At 39.8% G+C, this 18,189-nt stretch overlaps 1 protein-coding gene across 1 annotated transcript in view; it reads left to right on the top strand.

Moving 5' to 3' along the window:
- The window catches only part of LOC118999171 (nuclear body protein SP140-like protein), a 61,333-nt gene that overhangs the window by 28,030 nt on the left and 15,114 nt on the right, over positions 1-18,189 (top strand). The window contains 1 exon segment of the mRNA XM_037063570.1: positions 8,928-8,981. Coding sequence (XP_036919465.1) covers positions 8,928-8,981 — 54 coding nt within the window.

The following is an 18,189-nucleotide window of genomic DNA, read 5'->3' as shown; positions in this document are numbered from 1 at the left end:
CAGTCTCCTGCAGGTATCTTGATGTTCTCTGCTTCCACCTACTCCTTTCTTTGTGTGTGTGTGATCAGCTGGAGGGGGAGGCAAAATGGTTTATGACAGCAGGAGAGTACTTTATGATATTTACAGTCAAAGCCAGTAGAGAAGAGATAGAAGATCTTTAGGCTCTATATAGTGTTAACTGTAATCTTCAACCCAATTTGCCACCTCTAGGAAAGGATAGACCAAAGATAAGTCTCTTGTTGGGGAGGGAAGGCTTGTGAGTTGTATCTAGAAAGCAGTGAGGTTGCGGGTGGTCAGATTTTGAGGTAAGGTGAGAGTAAAGAATAGTAAATAGACGTAGCGTGTGAGCAAGTAGAGTTAATCACTACAGTAATAGAATTCAGGAACCTGTAAAGTGGGCTAAGACCCGAGAGATGTGTTGTGAAGTATTTACAGTGGTATAGAAAGCAACAAACAAACAAACACACAAAAAAGGGGCAAGAGAAGTGAGGAAAAAGCAATAAGTTTGGGGTGAAATAAAGAAGGACTAAAACAGGAAAAAAGAAAGGAGAGGAACAGAGTACTGAAAGATACAGCAACAATAAAATTAAAAAATATATACGATTACTGAAAAAAGTTTAAAAATAAAAGTAAAAAAACAACAACAACAAAAAAAACTCCTTCCTCGTTGGTTTCAAACTGTCCAATCCGGTTTTCCTGGTTTCGGCGGGACCCCTCTGTGGGCTGGGTTGTAGGCCCAGGCGCACACCCGCCCACCAGCCAGGCTACCAGACTGGGGTGTGGGCGCCTGCCCACCCGACAGGCTGCCTTGGTCCCACAGGATCTGGTACTGATCCTTCCCAGTCCTGTGGCTGGGTGAGAAGCAAGTCAAGCTGCCTTCATAGGAGAACACCTCAGTCCACTTTCCAGTAAAAACTTCTCCAGAAAGCGTGCCTCTCAGCCCAGCCCAATCCCCAACCTGACTGGTTAGGACAATGCTCCTCTCAAATTTCCTGGGCTGGCAGGCTGGTGGGCTGGCGACCACAGAGATTGCAACTGAACACGGCCCTCTGTCCTTGCCACCCTCCCTGCACATCTAGGCAGACAGGTCTCTGCCACCCAGCCCCGCCTAGATGGTGAGGGAGGGAGCCAGCTCTTCCAGGGACCCTGCAGCCCACCCAATGCTCCACTGGGTGCTGGGCTCCCTATGAGTCCTCCGTGGCACTGGCCACAGACGGAAGCCTCTACACCCCTAACACAGCGTTTTGGGCTGTTTTGGGCTGGCCGAGGGCAGCCGGCCCTGCTGCTGCCGCTTTTGTCTTTACTCACAGGTGCCGGGGTCCCAAGGAGTCCTCTGTGTCAGACGCCCCTGTCGCTGGGCGCAGGGGGAAGCCTCTGGGCCCTGACCGCTGAGGCAGCCAAGGCTCCAAAGTCTTTATGCGCTGGCCAATGACTGCCCTCCCGCCACTGTCGCCGCCACCGCTGCCGCTGCCCTTGACTTTTCTCAGGGTTGCCGGGCTCCCGATGAGTTCTCTGTGGCAGATGCCCCTGTCGCTGGGCACAGATGGAAGGAAGCCTCTGGGCTCCAACCACTGCGGCAGCCGTGGCTCCAAGGTCTTTACGCGCCGGCTAATGGCTGCCGCCGGTCTGGCCGCCTCCATCCTTACTCGCATCCCTGAGACCCCAACGACCTCTAGCTGTCTGGTTCGTCACTGTCTCTGGTCTCTTATTTTCATAAAGGCTGGGAGATTGTTGGTTGGGGAATTGATTGTGCTGTTCTTCTGTAAATCTGCCAGGATTTTCTCCCAGGTGTAGGAGAACTGGAGCCGATCCGTCCTACTCCGCAGCCATTTTCCTCTCTCAAATTTCCTTATTTTTTTACAGCCACATAGTATTCCATCATATAAATGTATCACAGCTTTTTTATCCACTCTTCTTGGCTATTATAAATAACAATGTAGTGAACATAGGAGTGTATATATTCTTTTGAATTCTTCTGAATTCTTTTGAATTCTTCAAAATTCTTTTGAATTACTGTTACAGGATTCTTAGACTATACTCCCAGATGTGGGATTATTGGGTCAAAGGGCAATTTCATTTTTAATTTTTTGAGGAAACCTCCTACTGTGTTCCACAGTGGCTGCACCAGTCTGCGTTCCCACCAACAGTGCAAAATTATTCCCTTTTCTCCACATCCTCACCAGCATTTGTTTGTTGATTTACTGACAGTCATTCTAACTGGTGTGAGATGATATCTCATTGTGGTTTTAATTTGCATCTCTCTGATGATTAGTGACACTGAGCATTTTTTCTTATGTCTGTAGGCCATCCGTATGTCCTCTTTGGAGAAGTGCCTATTCAGATCCTTTGCCCATTTTAAAGTTGGATTGTTGTCTTCATGGTGTTGCATTGTATAAGTTCTTTATGTCAGGGGTCCCTAACCCCTGGGCCACAAACCAGTACCAGTCTGTAGCCTGTTAGAAGCCGGGCCACACAGCAGGAGGTGAGCCACTGGTGAGTGAGTAAAGCTCTCATTACCTTTACCACCTGAGCTCTGCCACCTGGCACTGCCACCTGTCACAGTGGTGGGCGAGAGAGCAAAGCTTCATGACCACCTGAGTTTCAGCCCCTCTTCCACCCCCACCCTGTTCACAGAAAAACAGTCTTCCATGAACCCAGTCACTGGAGCCAAGAAGGTTGGAGGCCACTGCTATGTATTTTGAAAATTAACTCCTTATCTGATGTATCATTGGCAAATATGTTCTCTCATGCAGTGGGTTCCCTGTTCACTTTGTTGATGGTTTCTTTTGTTGTGCAGAAGCTTTTGAGATTGTAGTCTCATTTGTTTATTTCTTCCTTTGTTTCTCTTGTTTAAGGTGATACATTGTCAAAAATACTGCAATGAAAGATGTCTGAGATTTTATTGTCTATGTTTTATTCTAAGATTTTTATGGTTTTGCAACTTACATTTAAGTCTTTTACGCATTCTGAGTTTATCCTTGTGTATAGTGTAAGTTGGTGGTCTAGTTTTACTTTTTTTGCACATACTAGTCTAAGTTTCCCAATGCCATTTATTGAAGAAACTGTCTTTACTCCATTGGATGCCCATACCTCCTTTGTCAAATATTAATTGACCATAAAAGTGTGGGTTGATTTCTGGGCCCTCTGCTCTGTTCTACTGATCTATATGCCTTTTCTTATGCCAGTACTAGGCTCTTTGTATTACAAGAGGCTTGTAGTATAGTTTGACATCAGATATTATGATGCCTCCAACTTTGTTCTACTTTCTCAAGAATGCTCAGGCTATTTGAGATCTTTTTTGGTTCCATTTAAGTTTTTGAAATATTTGTTCTAGATTTGTGAAATATGCCACTGGTATTTAAATAGGAATTGCATTGAATCTATAGATTGCTTTGGGTAGTGTGGGCATTTTAATGACATTAATTCTTCCAACCCATAAACATGATATATGCTTCCACTTATTTGTATCTTTCCCAAGTTCTTTCTTCGATGTTCTATAACTGTCTGAGTACTGGTCTCTTACCTCCTTGGTTCAATTTCTCCTAGGTACCTTTGGTTGAGATAGTAAATGGGAATGATTTTTTTATTTCTCTTTCTAATAATTCAATATTGGCATTTAAAAATACCACCTAATTCTGCATATTAACTTTGTATCCTGCTACTTTTCTGAATTTGTTTGTTAGATTTACAGGGTTTTGTGTGGAATATTTAGTGTTTTCTGTATATAATATGTCATCTTCAAATAATGACCATTTTACTTCTTTCTTTCTAATTCAGCTGCATTTTATTTCTTTCTCTTACCTGATGCTGTGGCTGGGACTTACAGTGCCATGTAGAACAAGAGCAGTGAAAGCAGACATCCCAGTCAGGTTCATGATCCTACGGAAAATACTTGTAGTCTTTGCACATGAGGTGTGATATTGGCTGTGGTTTTGTCATATACAGTTTTTATTATGTTGAAGTATGACCTCTCTATTCCCATTTTACTGAGAATTTTTATCATAAATGGGTACTGGATTTTATTGAATCTTTTGATATATCTTGTGATTTTTTCCCTTCATTTTGTTTATGTGATGTATTACATTTATTGATTTGCAAATATTGTACCAACTTTGCATCCCTGGAATAAGTCCCAAGGATTTGGCTTGCTAATATTTAGTTGAGGATTTTAGTGTTTACGTTCATTGAGAATATTGGCCTACAAAGTGTCTTTATCTAGTTTTGGAATTGGGATGATATTGGCCTTGTTAAAAAGAGTTTGAAAGTCTTTCCTTCTCTTGAATTTTTTGTAGTAGTTTGAGAAGAATGGGTGTTAGTTCTCCTTTGAATGTTTGGCAAAATTCACCTATGAAGCCATCTAGTCCAGAACTTTTATTTGCTGGGACTATTTTGATTATTGCTTCAGTTTCATTCATTGTAAACAGTCTATTCAGGTTTTCTGATTCTTCTTCATTTAATTTTGGAAGGTTATATGTTTCTAGGAATTTATCTATTTCACTCAGATTGTCCAATTTATTGGCATATAGTTGTTCATAGTATTTTCTGACAATCTATGGTGTCAGTTGTCACTTCTCTTTTATTTCTGAATTTTCTTGTTTGGGTCCTCTCTCTGTTTTTCTTGATGAGCCCAGTTGTCACTCTTGTTTATCTTTTCAGAGATTCTGCTTTTGGTTTCACTGATCTTTTGTTTTGTTTTTTGTTTTGTTTTTTGTTTTGTTTTTGTTTTTTTGTCTCTGTGTCCTTTATTTTTGCTGTCATCTTTATTGTTTCTTTCGTTCTACTTACTCTGGACTTTGTTGTTCCTTTCCTAGTTCTTTCAGGTACAGGGCTGTATTGTTTATTTGAGATTTTTCTTGCTTCTTGAGGTAGACCTACAACGCTCTGAACTTCCCTCCCAGGACTGCTTTCTTCCCTGACCTCATCGTTAACCCATTTATCATTTAAGAACATGTGCTTTAACCTCCATGTGTTTGAATGTTTGTCAGGGGCAGTGGGGGTTGTAGTTGTGGTTGATTTCTAGTTTCATACCACTGTGGTCAGAGAAGATGCTTGATATGATTTCCATTTTCTTGAATTTGTTAAGATTTATTTTGTGTCCTAACATGTGGTCCATCTTTGAGACTGTTCCAGGTGCATTTCAGAAGACTGTATGTTCTGCTGCTTTGGGATAAAGTGTTCTGTAAATATCACTTAAACCTATTCAATCCAGTGTGACATTTCACGTTGTTGCTGCCCTGCTGACTTTTTTCTTTGTCCAGAACACCTAGCAATTCATAACAGTGAGGTGCTAGAACCCCATACTAAGATTGTATTGCTATGAAATAGGTACTTACTCTGCCATTTTATTCTTTATACCTACATTGCTCCCTTTTTTCCCTTCTTATAGAAGGCCTTTTAACATCTCTTGCTATATTAATTTGGTAGTAATGAATTTCTTTCAGGCTTTTATTTTGTCTTGAAAGCTCTGTATATCACCTTCAATTTTAAATGATAGCCTTGCTGGATAGAGTAGTCTTTGTTGCAGGTCCTTGCTTTTCATTATTTTGAGTATTTCATGCCAATCCTTTTTGGCCTGAAGCATTTATGTTGAGAAGTCACCTAGAAGCTTTATAGGAACTTCCTTGTAGATAGCTAAAACTGTCTCTCCCTTGCTGCCTTTAAGATTCTCTCTTTGTCTCTAACCTTTGGCATTTTAATTATGATGTGTCTTGATTTGGGTCTCTTTGGTTTCAATCTGATTGGGACTCTCTGTACTTCCTGATTTTGTGTTACTTTTTCTTCACCAAGTTAGGGAAGATTTCAGCCATTATTTCTGAACAGGTTCTCTATTTTTCCCTCACTCTTTTCTCCTGGTATCTCAATGATGTGGATGTTGTTACACTTGATGTTAGCCTTTCCTCATTTTTTAAAATTTTAATTTCTTTTTGGTGCACTGTTTGGTGCTTATTGTTATCTTGTCCTCTAAATCGTTGATTCAGTCCTCTACTTCATCTGACCTGCTGTTGATTCCTTCTAGTATATTCATTTCAAACATTTTAGTCTTCATTTCTGACTGCTTCTTTTTTATGGCTTATATTTCCTTTTTAATGCTTACTATCTCTTTGTTTAAGCTCTTACCAAAATCATTTATTCTTCCCTAGGGTCCTTGAAAATTCTTACAACCACTGCTTTAAACTCTGCATCTGGTATTTTGTTTGCTTCCATTTCATTTAATTCTTTTTCTAGGGGTTTCTCTTTACTTTCACTTGTAGCATATTTCATTGTCTCCCCATTTTGGCTCTGTGTTTTAGGAAGATCTACCATGACTTCCAAACTTGTCATGAAGTCTTTATAATGGAGGTGTATTATTGAGCTCAGTGTCACACTCTTCCTGATTACATGAGTTGCATGCTCCAGGAGTGTTTTTTGCAGATTATGCACACCATCCTGTAGTACAATAGTTGGTCTTGAATAATGTTGGCCCTCTTGCGGGTAGAGTTATACCTTCAGGCTGGCTGACTGTAAAGGTAAGCCTTGAGTACCAAGTAGGGGACGCTGTTCAAGGGCTGCCCCTGAGGGGCAGTTGTTCCCAGAAAAGTCTGTTGCCTGCCAGAATCTTCTTGTGTGCGCCACTTATGTGGCTACTTGGGTCAAGCTCTGACATGGTCTGAAGCCCATAACAGGCTGCACTGATTCTAGGTCCCCTTGAGCAGGGTTCAGGCACAGGTCTATTTCAGATATATGTGTGTAAGTGGCCTTGGGCTACCTGTCTGGAGCTACTACATTGTTTATTGTTTGTGGCTGGACCTGGATGTGCAAGGGAGGGACCAATCTGTGTAAAAGGATCAGCTTTCCCCAACATGGAGCTGAGGGTAGATATGTAAAAGGACTGAGGTTCCCTGAGATTTGCCTTTACCTCTCAAGTACGCCAGCTCCCCATGAAGTAGCCTGGTCTCTCTCCAGANCTTGAGCAGGGTTCAGGCACAGGTCTATTTCAGATATATGTGTGTAAGTGGCCTTGGGCTACCTGTCTGGAGCTACTACATTGTTTATTGTTTGTGGCTGGACCTGGATGTGCAAGGGAGGGACCAATCTGTGTAAAAGGATCAGCTTTCCCCAACATGGAGCTGAGGGTAGATATGTAAAAGGACTGAGGTTCCCTGAGATTTGCCTTTACCTCTCAGGTATGCCAGCTCCCCGTGAAGTAGCCTGGTCTCTCTCCAGAGCCTTCTGAAGAAAGATTATAATGTTGCCCCAGACTGAGCACAAACTCTTCCACATGTAGTGAGCTCAGTAGTTAATAGCAACCCAGGTTAAAAGGATAGGGCTAGTGAGTCATCTACTTGAGGATCACACAGTCAGAGCCAAAGCACTCAGTCTCTGCCAGAGTCTCCAACTCTAGTTTCTCTTGGAGGGGCTTGCTGTAGGCTTAGATTGGGTACAACCAACCATCTGTAGGAGCAAGCTAAACTGCCCCAGAATCAGGGCAACAGATTGAAAGATCATCTCAGTAAGGGTGTTTCCAGCCCAACCCACAGAGGGGACTAAGTACTTTGTCCTTGTCCCAGACAGTGGCCTCCAAAGGACTTACTCTTTGAAGTCCCAGCCACTCTCCCTTCGCCTCCCAGAACTGAGGAGCAGATGATCTGGGACTTGGCAGGGCTAATCCAAACAGTCTCCCATTGGGAGTGGTGCCCACAAGCCTACAGGATGGCCACTTCTTGCCCATCCTTATGTAGTGCCCACTGAGTTCACACAGGAAATATAAGTGGCTCTACCCCAACCCTGTGCTGTAGCCACACACCCTAACCTCAACTCATTTGATTCCTGGATGAAAGCTTCCCAGGACACACAGTCTGAAAGTCCCAGCTCTGCAGCTCTCTGGTCCCTTTGCACCACTGAACTCAGCAGGATGGTGCCAGCCCAGTCATTTAACATGTAGGAGGTGGTGTCGGCTATGTGCTCAAGGACAGGGAGATGAGCCCTCTTTCCAAAACCGCACAGGTTGGTCATTGTCTGGATTTCCACCAAGAATCTCCCCAGGAAAAGAGGACCACAAAAGTCAATGGTGACTGTCCCTCTTCAGGACCCAAGGACAGCTGATTGGGTTCACCAGCAGCCAGGCATTGCACTCCGCAGGCTGGTGCTATAATAAGAGGAATGCTCCTCCCTGAAAGGGCAGTGTCTGGGTCTCCCCAGACTGCTTCCCCACTGATTTTCACCACCAGATACCATGCAGGCTCCTTTTACCATTTGTCTTGCTTTGGGCTAGGGATCCCTATGTGGGATTGAGACCTCATGCTCCTCGGGGAAAAAGAGGTTTGCAGCCACAATATCGCTCTGGCTGCTGCTGGGCCTGGATGCAGAGTCTAGCCCTTTTCACATCTCTGCCCTTCTTACCAATCGCTATGTGACTTCTTCTATAAATCTTTGGTTATGATATTTCAGTTCAGCTTGGTTATTCTGGTTGATTGGGGCTGGGAGGAGTTGAGTGTAGCATCCGCCTACTCTGCAGCCATCTTTGAATCCACCAACCCAGCACGTATTTTTGATGGAAGTCGGTCCTCCAGCATGTCACAGGTTTATACAGTGATTTTGTACAAACTTTCACACCAATGTCCTCATAATAATCATAAGATCTAAACGGGATATGATACTGGTTTCTACCTCTGAGTACAAAGTATGTAAAAGTATTTTTCAAAATGCTACTGAGAAGTAAAGGAAGACCCGGGGCCAATGCAGAACTAATGCTTCAATTTTAGTAAGTTTCAGGAACTCAACAACAATTTTAAAATTCTCAAAATAATAAAAATAAAAATAAATAAATAAATAGAGAAACAACTCAAACACCCTTATAAACTCAAGCCTCCTGTAGTTTTAATTACCCTAAAATATGTAACTTTTATGTATTCATTTCTGTTTTCTCATCACCACCTGTTATTTTGCAGGTGCTATGGATTCTGAAAACAGCTCCACTTCAGAAAAGACCAAGAGGAAAAGAAGTAAGAATAAGATTTTACTTGCTTTTAATGTGAGCAGTAAGATTTATAATGCCAATATGTTGTTGTTGTTGTTGTTAATTTACAGTATTGTGGTTGGTAGAATGATAGCTCCTCAAAGTTGTCTACATCCTAATTCCTGGAACCTACAATCTGTTATCTCACACGGCAAGTAGATTTTACAGATGTGATTAAACGAGGGACTTTGAGATGGGGGAGATTACCCTGGATCCCCTGGATGGTCTGAATACACTCCCAGAGGCCTTTAAAAGTGGAGAGCCTCTCCTGGCTGTGGAAGGAGGAAGCAGTGACTCTGGAGGACCAGTCAGAGAGGTGCCATATCGCTGGCTCTGCAGATGGAGCAGGGACTAGGGAATGTGGGGGACCATAAGAAGGTGGGAAAATCAAGGAAGCAGATTGTCTCCTACAGCCTCCAGAAAGGAATGAAGCTCTGCTAAAAACTTGATTTTATCCCCAGTGAGGTTATGTCAGAATTCTAACTGATATTATTATAAGATGAGAAATTGGGTTGTTTTAAGACATATTTGTAGTCAATTCTTATGGCAGCAATATGGAAATAATAAAGACTTTGGTTCTTAAAAGGGCTTATGGCTATAAAGCTTTCCTAAAAATGTGGCAGCGGCTATGGGCAGAGAGAAGAGGCTGGAAGAATTTTAGCTTGAATGGTTAAAAAATCCTAGATTGAGCAGTTTGTAGAATGTGGGTGGTGAAGCCCTAGTGAGGACTCAGCAAGAGGGACGAACATGAGAACAACAACCTTTGTTGTCTCAGAAAATACAAAATCATCCTGAACAGCACAAATATGGAGGTTTCAAGGTGTGACTGCTTAGGGCTCAGAAGGAAATAAGAACATGTTTTAGAAAACTGGAGGAAGAGGATTCTCACTACACAGTGACAAAAATTACAACCAAATCCTTTTCTGCAGTTATGTGGAAAGCAGAACTTTCTGGATATACACTAAGGAGATTTCTAGGTGATGATGTTGCAGCTGGTTTATTTTTGCTGCTTACAGTAAAATGTGAGAAAAAAGAGATAAACTGAGGGTGAAATTGTAAGGCAAAATAAATCAAGACGTGATCATTTGGAGAAGTTTGAGCCTATTCTGGTTGAAAAAGATGGTAAAATTAGAAGACCCACTGTCAGGCGAGTGTGCTCTATAGAGAGACTAAGAGTGTGGCTGTACAACTTTTTGCTAGAGCCTCAGAAGTAGCAAAACACCAGAGTATTCAGTCATAGAGAGGTGGTTTGATGAGATGTTGTGTGTGACTCAGATCCCCTCAGCCATCTCAGCAGAAGCCAAAAATAGGTCTGTGGTTATGTAGGGAAGATCCATGGCAACAGATCTTCCATGGCCTTTTGTCTAACGGAGCAGATCCCCATGACATGCATGGGAGACCTATTTGGTTCTCGACTATTTTATGCCAACAGAAACAGAGCTGTCCGTGTGTAATCCCTGGAACCTGGAACCTGTCTCTTTACATGGAGAAGGAGACTTTGAAAATGTGATTAAGTAAATGATCTTGAGATGGGAGGTTACCCTGGATAATCTGGGTGGCCCCAGTGCCTCAATCAAATTAGATAAGTTCTTGAAAATCAGAAAACCTTTCCTGCTGTGCAGAGGAGTATGTGCCTATGGAAGAACAACCAGAGAGCTGTGATGTGGCGGTCTTTACAGATGAAGACAAGGGCATGATGAGCCAAAAAGTGAGGGCAGACTTCAGAAGCTGTAACACAATTACAATTGCATTACATATCTAAATAAAACTATTCACATGTCATTTTTTCACTTTAATTCAGTACATTATGCACTAGACATTATAAACATTTGACATTCTCCCAATTTAAATATAAAAAGGTTTCATTCCTGTTTTAATTTGCATTACTATAATTTTAGTATATTTGAACATTTTCATTGGTTATTAATTATTTGTTTTTCTTTTCTACAAATGCCTGGATATGCCTTACCAGTGCTGCTGTTATTCAGTCATTTTTTTCAAAACCATGCTGAACGAAAATAGGTATGCTAATATATTACATAGGTTATATATTACATAGGTTATATATTACATATGTTAATATTTTGTCTCATTTGTTGATATTTTTAGTTTGTAATATTATATTTTGTCCTGAAGAAGTTTTATAATTTTATAAAATTTTAAATATGTCAAAATTTTCCTTTATGATTTCTAGGTTTTATAAAACTCACAAAAATATTTTTCATCTCAAGATTTTAAAAATGTGTCATATTTGCTTCTGTAATATCTTATATACTTAATACTGTTTAATACTTATATCTGTAATTCACATAGGTTCACCACTTTGTGTGATATGAGATAGTAGTTACAAGAATTACCCCAACACTTTTTCTTCATAAATTGAAACGCCCTTTCATGTGCCTTTCCTTGTATTCATGGACCTGTGAATAGTGTCCTACTCTGAAAAAAACTGATCTGCTTATAATTCAGTACCAAATTGGTTTAATTACAGAGATTCAAAGTAAAATCTGATTTTCCTACTTACTATGTTTTCTGTTGCAAAAAGAGAAAAGATACATTGACAGAAAAAACCTGAGATTTCAAAAGTTCAGTGACACTGATCTTCTGCGGCTTTAAAATCTAACGAAGATTTTTTCTTAAAACCACCCCAATTCCTTCGGGAATTTAAAAGTACAATAAAGTGGCAGCATAGGTAAACATGGCTCACCTCCTTGCACAATCACATCAAAATTGCAACTAAAACATAGAACAACCATCACTCAGAACCATCAAAAACTGAGTTAAATGGAAGTCTGACAACTGCAGAATTAAAGAAATCACATCCATCTAGACTGGTAGGAGGGGCAGAGACATGGAATGGACTGGTCCCACACCCACGTGTGGTGAATAAAAATTTGGGAGGGATATCTCGGCAGCAAGGAGTCACAGGCCTATAGCAGGCTTCCCAGCCCAGCGTTCCAATGTCAGGAAAATAAGTCCCCATAACTTCTGGCTGCCAAAACCAGTGGGGATTGAGTTGGCAGAAGAAACTGGAGTTCCAAGCAGTCCTTCTTAAATATCCTACACACAGACTTAATCAGACTCACCCCCTCTAAGCTCTAGCACCAGGTTATCAGCTTGAAAGGCACTAGTGGCATATAGAGAGGAACCGAAGTGCCTGGCATCAAGGCAAGAGGTGGGGGACAGCATTCTCCCAGAGAGGCAAGAAGAGGTCATTGTCCCTTTTCTGAACCTTCCCCCCACAGAGCAACAGAGCCAGCAGGCAAGTGCCGTATCTGAGACTCCGTCAACCTGGCAGACACTGTTTTCTCCACCCCGGAGATACACTGAGACTCTGTCCCACCAGACTTATGGCCCACCCAAGCTGTTAAGAGTGACTTTTCCACACGAATAGCTGGTCTTGGCTCATGATTCCTAACTTCCTAAATTCTCTCAAACAAGCGACAACTGGCCTCAATGAGCCTCCAGACTCCATATTTCTTTCTAAGTGGGCCCAGGGTTATAGCTTGGCTTGACCTGGGAATCTCCAAGCCCAGCACAAGTAACAGCCATCTAAAATTGTTTTATCGCTCATGCAGGGTAGCCCAAGGCAGACCGCAGGTACAAGCTGACAGTGGCCTGCACCACCTGGGCCTGAGCCTAGAGTATCCAGTATACTGCTACAGACTGCGTCAGAGCACCATCACCTACCCATGCACAGCTGAGCCTCCACGGAGGACAGATGTTGGTGGTCATTGGTCACAGCCAGTCCTTGCAGTTGACTGGCCTAGGTAAATAGTTCTCATTGACCTGCCAACAGAAATCAAGGCTCAACTACAAGAGGAGGGTTTGCTCAGCCCACATGAAGGGTGCACCTGGAGTACCCAGCTTGGGTGATAGGAAAGGCTATCCCATTGGACCCTACAGGACATCTACTACATTAGGCCACACTACCAAGACATGGAGTCAAGCAGCTCTACCTAGTACATAGAAACAAACACAGGGAGACAGCCAAAATGAGGAAATAAAGAAATGTGGCCCAAATGGAAGAACAGAACAAAACTCCATAAAAAGACCTATAACAAAATGGAGATAAGCAATCTATCAAGTTCAGAGTTCAAAACATTTGTTTTAAGGATACTCAAGGAACTTAGTGAGGACTTCAACAGCATAAAAAATATTCAGTCAGAAATGAGGGGTACACTAATTGAAATAAAGAACAATTTACAGGAAATCAAGAGTAAAGCAGATGAAGCTGAGAATCAAATCGACGATTTGGAATATAAGGAAGCAAAAAACAACCAATTGGAACAAGAAGAAAAAAAAATTTTGTAAAGGATAAGCAGTTTCTTAGACAACTTCAAGCATTTCAACATTTGCATCATAGGAGTTCCAGAAGGAGAAGAGAACGAGTAAGAAATTAGAAATCTATCTGAAAAAATAATAAAAGAAAACTTCCCTAACTTGGTGAAGTAAATGGGCATGCAAGTCCAGGAAGCACAAAGAGTCCCAAACAAGATGCATGCAAAAAGAGGCCCACTCTAAGACACATCATATTTAAAATGTCAAAAGTTAAAGAAAATCTTAAAAGCAGCAAGAGGAAAGCAGTTAGTTACCTCCAGTGGAATTCTCGTAAGACTGTCAGCTGATTTCTCAAAAGAAATTTGGCAGGCTATAAGGGATTGGCAAGAAATGTTTAAAGTCATGGAAAACAGTGACCTATAGCCAAGATTGCTCTATCCAGGAAAGTTATCATTTAGAATCAAAGGGCAGATAAAGAGCTTCCCAGATAAGAAAAAACTAAAGGAGTTCGTCACCACCAAACCATTATTATATGAAATGTTAAAGGAACTCATTTTTAAAAAGATCAAAACTATGAACAATAAAATGGCAATAAATAAGCAAACAAGAAGAGCAGAGATAGAATCACAGATATGGAGAGCATTTTGATGGTTGCCGGGTGGGGGCAGGGTGTGTGGGACACATGTGAAGGAATGAGGGGATTAAGAAGTACAAATATGTAGTTATAGAATAGCTATGGAGGTGTAAAGTACAGTATAGGAAATGGAGTAGCCAAAAAACTTATACACATGAACCATTGATGTGAACAATAGTGTGGGGATTGCCTAAGGGAGTAGGGAATGCTGGGGGGAGGGGGGCAAAGAGGGAAATATTTGGAGAGCTGTAATAGCATAATCAATAAAATATAATTAAAAAATAAACCCTGAAAATTAAAAAAAATTAAAGTACAATAAATTTAAAGATTAATTTGGGGAGAATTGAAATATTTTCAAGGAGAATGATCTATGTATTTATTCATCACCTTTTTTGTTCTTCAACAAAATTTTATGGTTTCTTTCATATAGATTGTGTATATTTTTACTTTTCTCGTCAGATTTGCTAAGATACAATTTATATGCAATAGAAGTCATCACTTTAGCAAATGTGGGTTGTCATGACAACACTGCCATGATCATGACACAGGACATTATCATCATCCACAAAGGACCACCGGTGTCCCTCTTCACATCCTCTGGCTCTTGACAATAACTGATCTGTTTTTATCAGTGTAGTTTTTTTCTGGAACTTTATATAAATTAGTTCATACAACATGTAGTTTACTTATGTATGTTCTTTTTCACTTAACATAATACTTTTGAGACACATTGATATTGCTGTGTGTATCAGTAGTTACTCCATTTTTACTGTTTGAGAAGTATTTCATTGTATGACTATACAGAAGTTTGTTTATCTATTCACTTGTTCATAGGTATTGAGCTATTTCCAGCCTAAAGCTATCACAAAATAACTACTAGGAACTTGTTCATACAAATATCTAGGTAGATATTATTAACTTTTCTTAATAAGTCCTAGGAGTCGTACTAGTGGGGGATATGAACATAAGTATATGTTCAACACTGTGAATCTGCCGAAGTATTTTTCAAAGTGATGTACCCTTTTACATTTCCACTAGAAATGTATAAAGTTCCCATTGCTCTGCATACTCACCAGTACTTGGTATTGTTATTCTTTTTATTTTAGCCAGTTTTAATGTATCTATAATATTTTCCATGTAGGTTTGTTTTTTCATTTCCCTAAAAATGTATTGTGCTGAACTTCTTTTAATTTACTTGCTATCATCCACAGATCTCAGATGGGAAAGTGTCTGTTAAAATCTTTTACCCTTATTTAATTGGGTTATCTCTTTATTTTGTTAGGTGAAAGAGTTATTTATCTACTCAGGATTCAAGCCCTTTGATGGTTGTCTTACAGTCTCTGACTTACCTTTTCATTTTATAGACACTATCTATTGAAGTACAAATTTTTAAATATTTGATGAAGCCTAACTTAACAGTTCTTTCTTTCATAATCTGCAATTTTTGGTTTCTATTTAAGAAATATTTGCCTAACTCAAAATCCTATGTTTTTTTCAAGAAGTTTCATAGTTTACTGCTTTCATTTAGATCTGTCATCCAATTTAACTTAATTTTGCATATGATGTTAGGTAAGAACATCATTTTTTTTGCATGTGAATATCCAATTGTCCCAGAATCATTTGTTGAAAAAACTATGCTTTCTACATTGAATTAATTGCTTCTACATCCTTTCTGAAAGTCAGTTGGCCACAGGATTTGGGGTGAATTTCTGTAATTCTTTTTTTGTTCTATTTATCTGTATCTATCCTTACATCAATATTACATGATCTTGGTTACTGTAGCTTTACAATTAGTGCAGAAATTAGGTGCTAAGGACCATAATTTTGTTTTTCTTTTTCCAAATGCTTTTAGCTATGTAGGCCTTTTGTATTTGGAGGCTTCTTCTGTCTTTCAGTTTAGCCACTTTAAGATCGTGTCATTGTCCAAGGTGCCTGCTGAGCTCCAGCCATATGCCATGCTCTAGGCCATCCAAAGTAGAAATGGTGAACAGCAAAACGTCCCTTCCCTCAGAGGTCTGTCCCTTTTGTGAGAAGTGTTTCTAGAGCTCCTCTCCTCCCACATCTTACCCTTCAAATCTTAAACTGATGGTCCTGTCAGCTATTAGTGAAGTTACGAACTATGGTATTTTACCTGGACTATGACATCTCTAAGAATGCAGAGGTTCTGTTAGTAAATCAGGGATTAAAATAGATATCTGGAACACAATATAGAATGAAGAATTGACTTCATTAGCTCTTAAAAGTTTGTTGAAAGTTGCTTTGGAATCTGATGTGTGACCAATATTTGTAAATGTTTTATATACATTTACAAATATTGGTCACACATTAGATTGGTTTCTCCCTGTATACACTTTTTTTTAATTAATATCACTGTTTGAGTCTACCAAATCTATAGTAAATTATGTTGTATTTGATGCATCAGGTTTGTACACAGAGGTGTGTTAAATATTCCAAATGATTATTTATTTGCCAATTCCTTCTTGTTTTGTTGTTTTACTGTAAATACATTGACATTCTTTATGGTTGTTGTAACTTAATGGATTTGTTTCTTTATAGGTAGAATGTTCCTCTTTATTCTTCTTACTGCTTTTTGCATTCGAGTCTCTTTTTCAGGGTGCTGTTACATTAACTTTTATGTTTTATTTTTACCCATTTTCATTAAGCCTTCCTATGCAGCTTTGGTTTATGCTTCTTATAATGGCACAGCTTTTTGGAATCTTCTCCAATAATCTTAATCTTTCAATAGTTAAGTTTTATTTGTTACTTTTATCATGATCCCTGACATGTGAACTTATAAATCTATATTCTTGTTAACCACACTTTCCTCATGTTTCTGTGTCTCTTTCCTGCTTTCTGTTTGATTGAGAAAGAATTCTACATTCTACCTTTTTTCTCTGTTTGTGAAAGAAATTGGAGATAAAATTTCTGTAATCTCTTTAACATGCCCTAATCTCAAAAGATGGCAAGGATTTTACCATGGATTCCCTAAAATTGAACATCCCATCTTCATCATTAAGCTATTATAGTTTAACATTTTGTTACTAATGTTTAATTATAAATTTTGAAACTATTAGCAATTTTCAGTCACTTTTTACTTAAGTTAATTTTTCATCATTCTATGCACTCATCATTATTTTCTTGTTTGGTTTCTCCTTTCGTCTACCTGAATGAACTGTTGATTATTTTAGTGAGGGTGTCTAAGTTGCCAACTTGCCAAGTGTGGTAGGTGCAGATTGGCCTTTATTGTGAAAGGATTTTTACCAGGATTAAAAATTCTAGGCAAACACTTATTTTTCCTCTATGTACTAATATGATTATTGCATTGTCTTCTATACTCTGTTGTTTGGCTGGTATTCTCCTTGTATCTTAGCAGTCATTTTTAGTTAATAAGCCTGTTTTCTTGTCAAATGTCTTTTTCCAACTATTGAATTATGAAAATTTTAAGGCTACTGAAAACTTGGGAAATTTTACACTAAACAAAGATTCATAATCAACATGTACTATTTTTGCTTTGCCACATTTCTGTCCATCTACCCATTTCCCTATCCATCCACTAAGCATCCTGAAGTCTGAAACATTTTAAAGTTGCAGACAATAGAACACTTCCTTCCAAAACTTTAGCGTGCATATTATTAACTAGACTTCAACATTTGTATTTAGTTTCTTTGTTTTCTGAGATAAAATTTACAATGAGTTGTACGAGTATTAAGTATATCATTTTATCAATTCTGTTTAAGGTACTTACTTGTACAACCCAAATCTTTATCAAGAGACAGAATGTGAGCATCACCCTGGAACTTAAAAAAACCTCCTCCGAGGAGAGGAGGGAGACTATTATCCTGGGATATATCTAAGGAGGGAGACATTCTCTGTTTTATACGGGTCAGGAATCAAATTCGCCTTCTGACCTGGAGGGCTACATCAACTCTGGCTTCCAGAACTGTCTGTTATTCACACCTCCTTGAAAAGTTACTCTGGGGCACGTGGCAAGTCTTGGAGAATTGCCTCCCAACCAACTGACCAGGCACAGCAGATCCTGGCAGTCTCCCCGTGAGGACACCACTCTGCCAGCCACGATGATTACTGGGACCACTGCGGCTAGGACCAAATTCATTCAATTGGCCTCCTTCTGTATTTAACAAATTTCCTTAACCATAATTGTTTGAGGTCTCTGATGATCACCCCTACGGTGCAAGTCACCACATTTGCATGAGAGGCAAGTGGAGGCCTGGATTTCACACAAATGGTACAATCCAAAGGCACACAGGGTGGCCCTGAA

The sequence above is a fragment of the Sturnira hondurensis genome, unplaced genomic scaffold (assembly GCF_014824575.4).
Source record: "Sturnira hondurensis isolate 20B ecotype Veracruz unplaced genomic scaffold, ASM1482457v3 Scaffold0014615, whole genome shotgun sequence".
Classification (NCBI taxonomy): Eukaryota; Metazoa; Chordata; class Mammalia; order Chiroptera; family Phyllostomidae; genus Sturnira; species Sturnira hondurensis.
The sequence above is the reverse complement of the archived record's forward strand: the minus strand, read 5'-3'. Positions and strand labels throughout refer to the sequence as shown.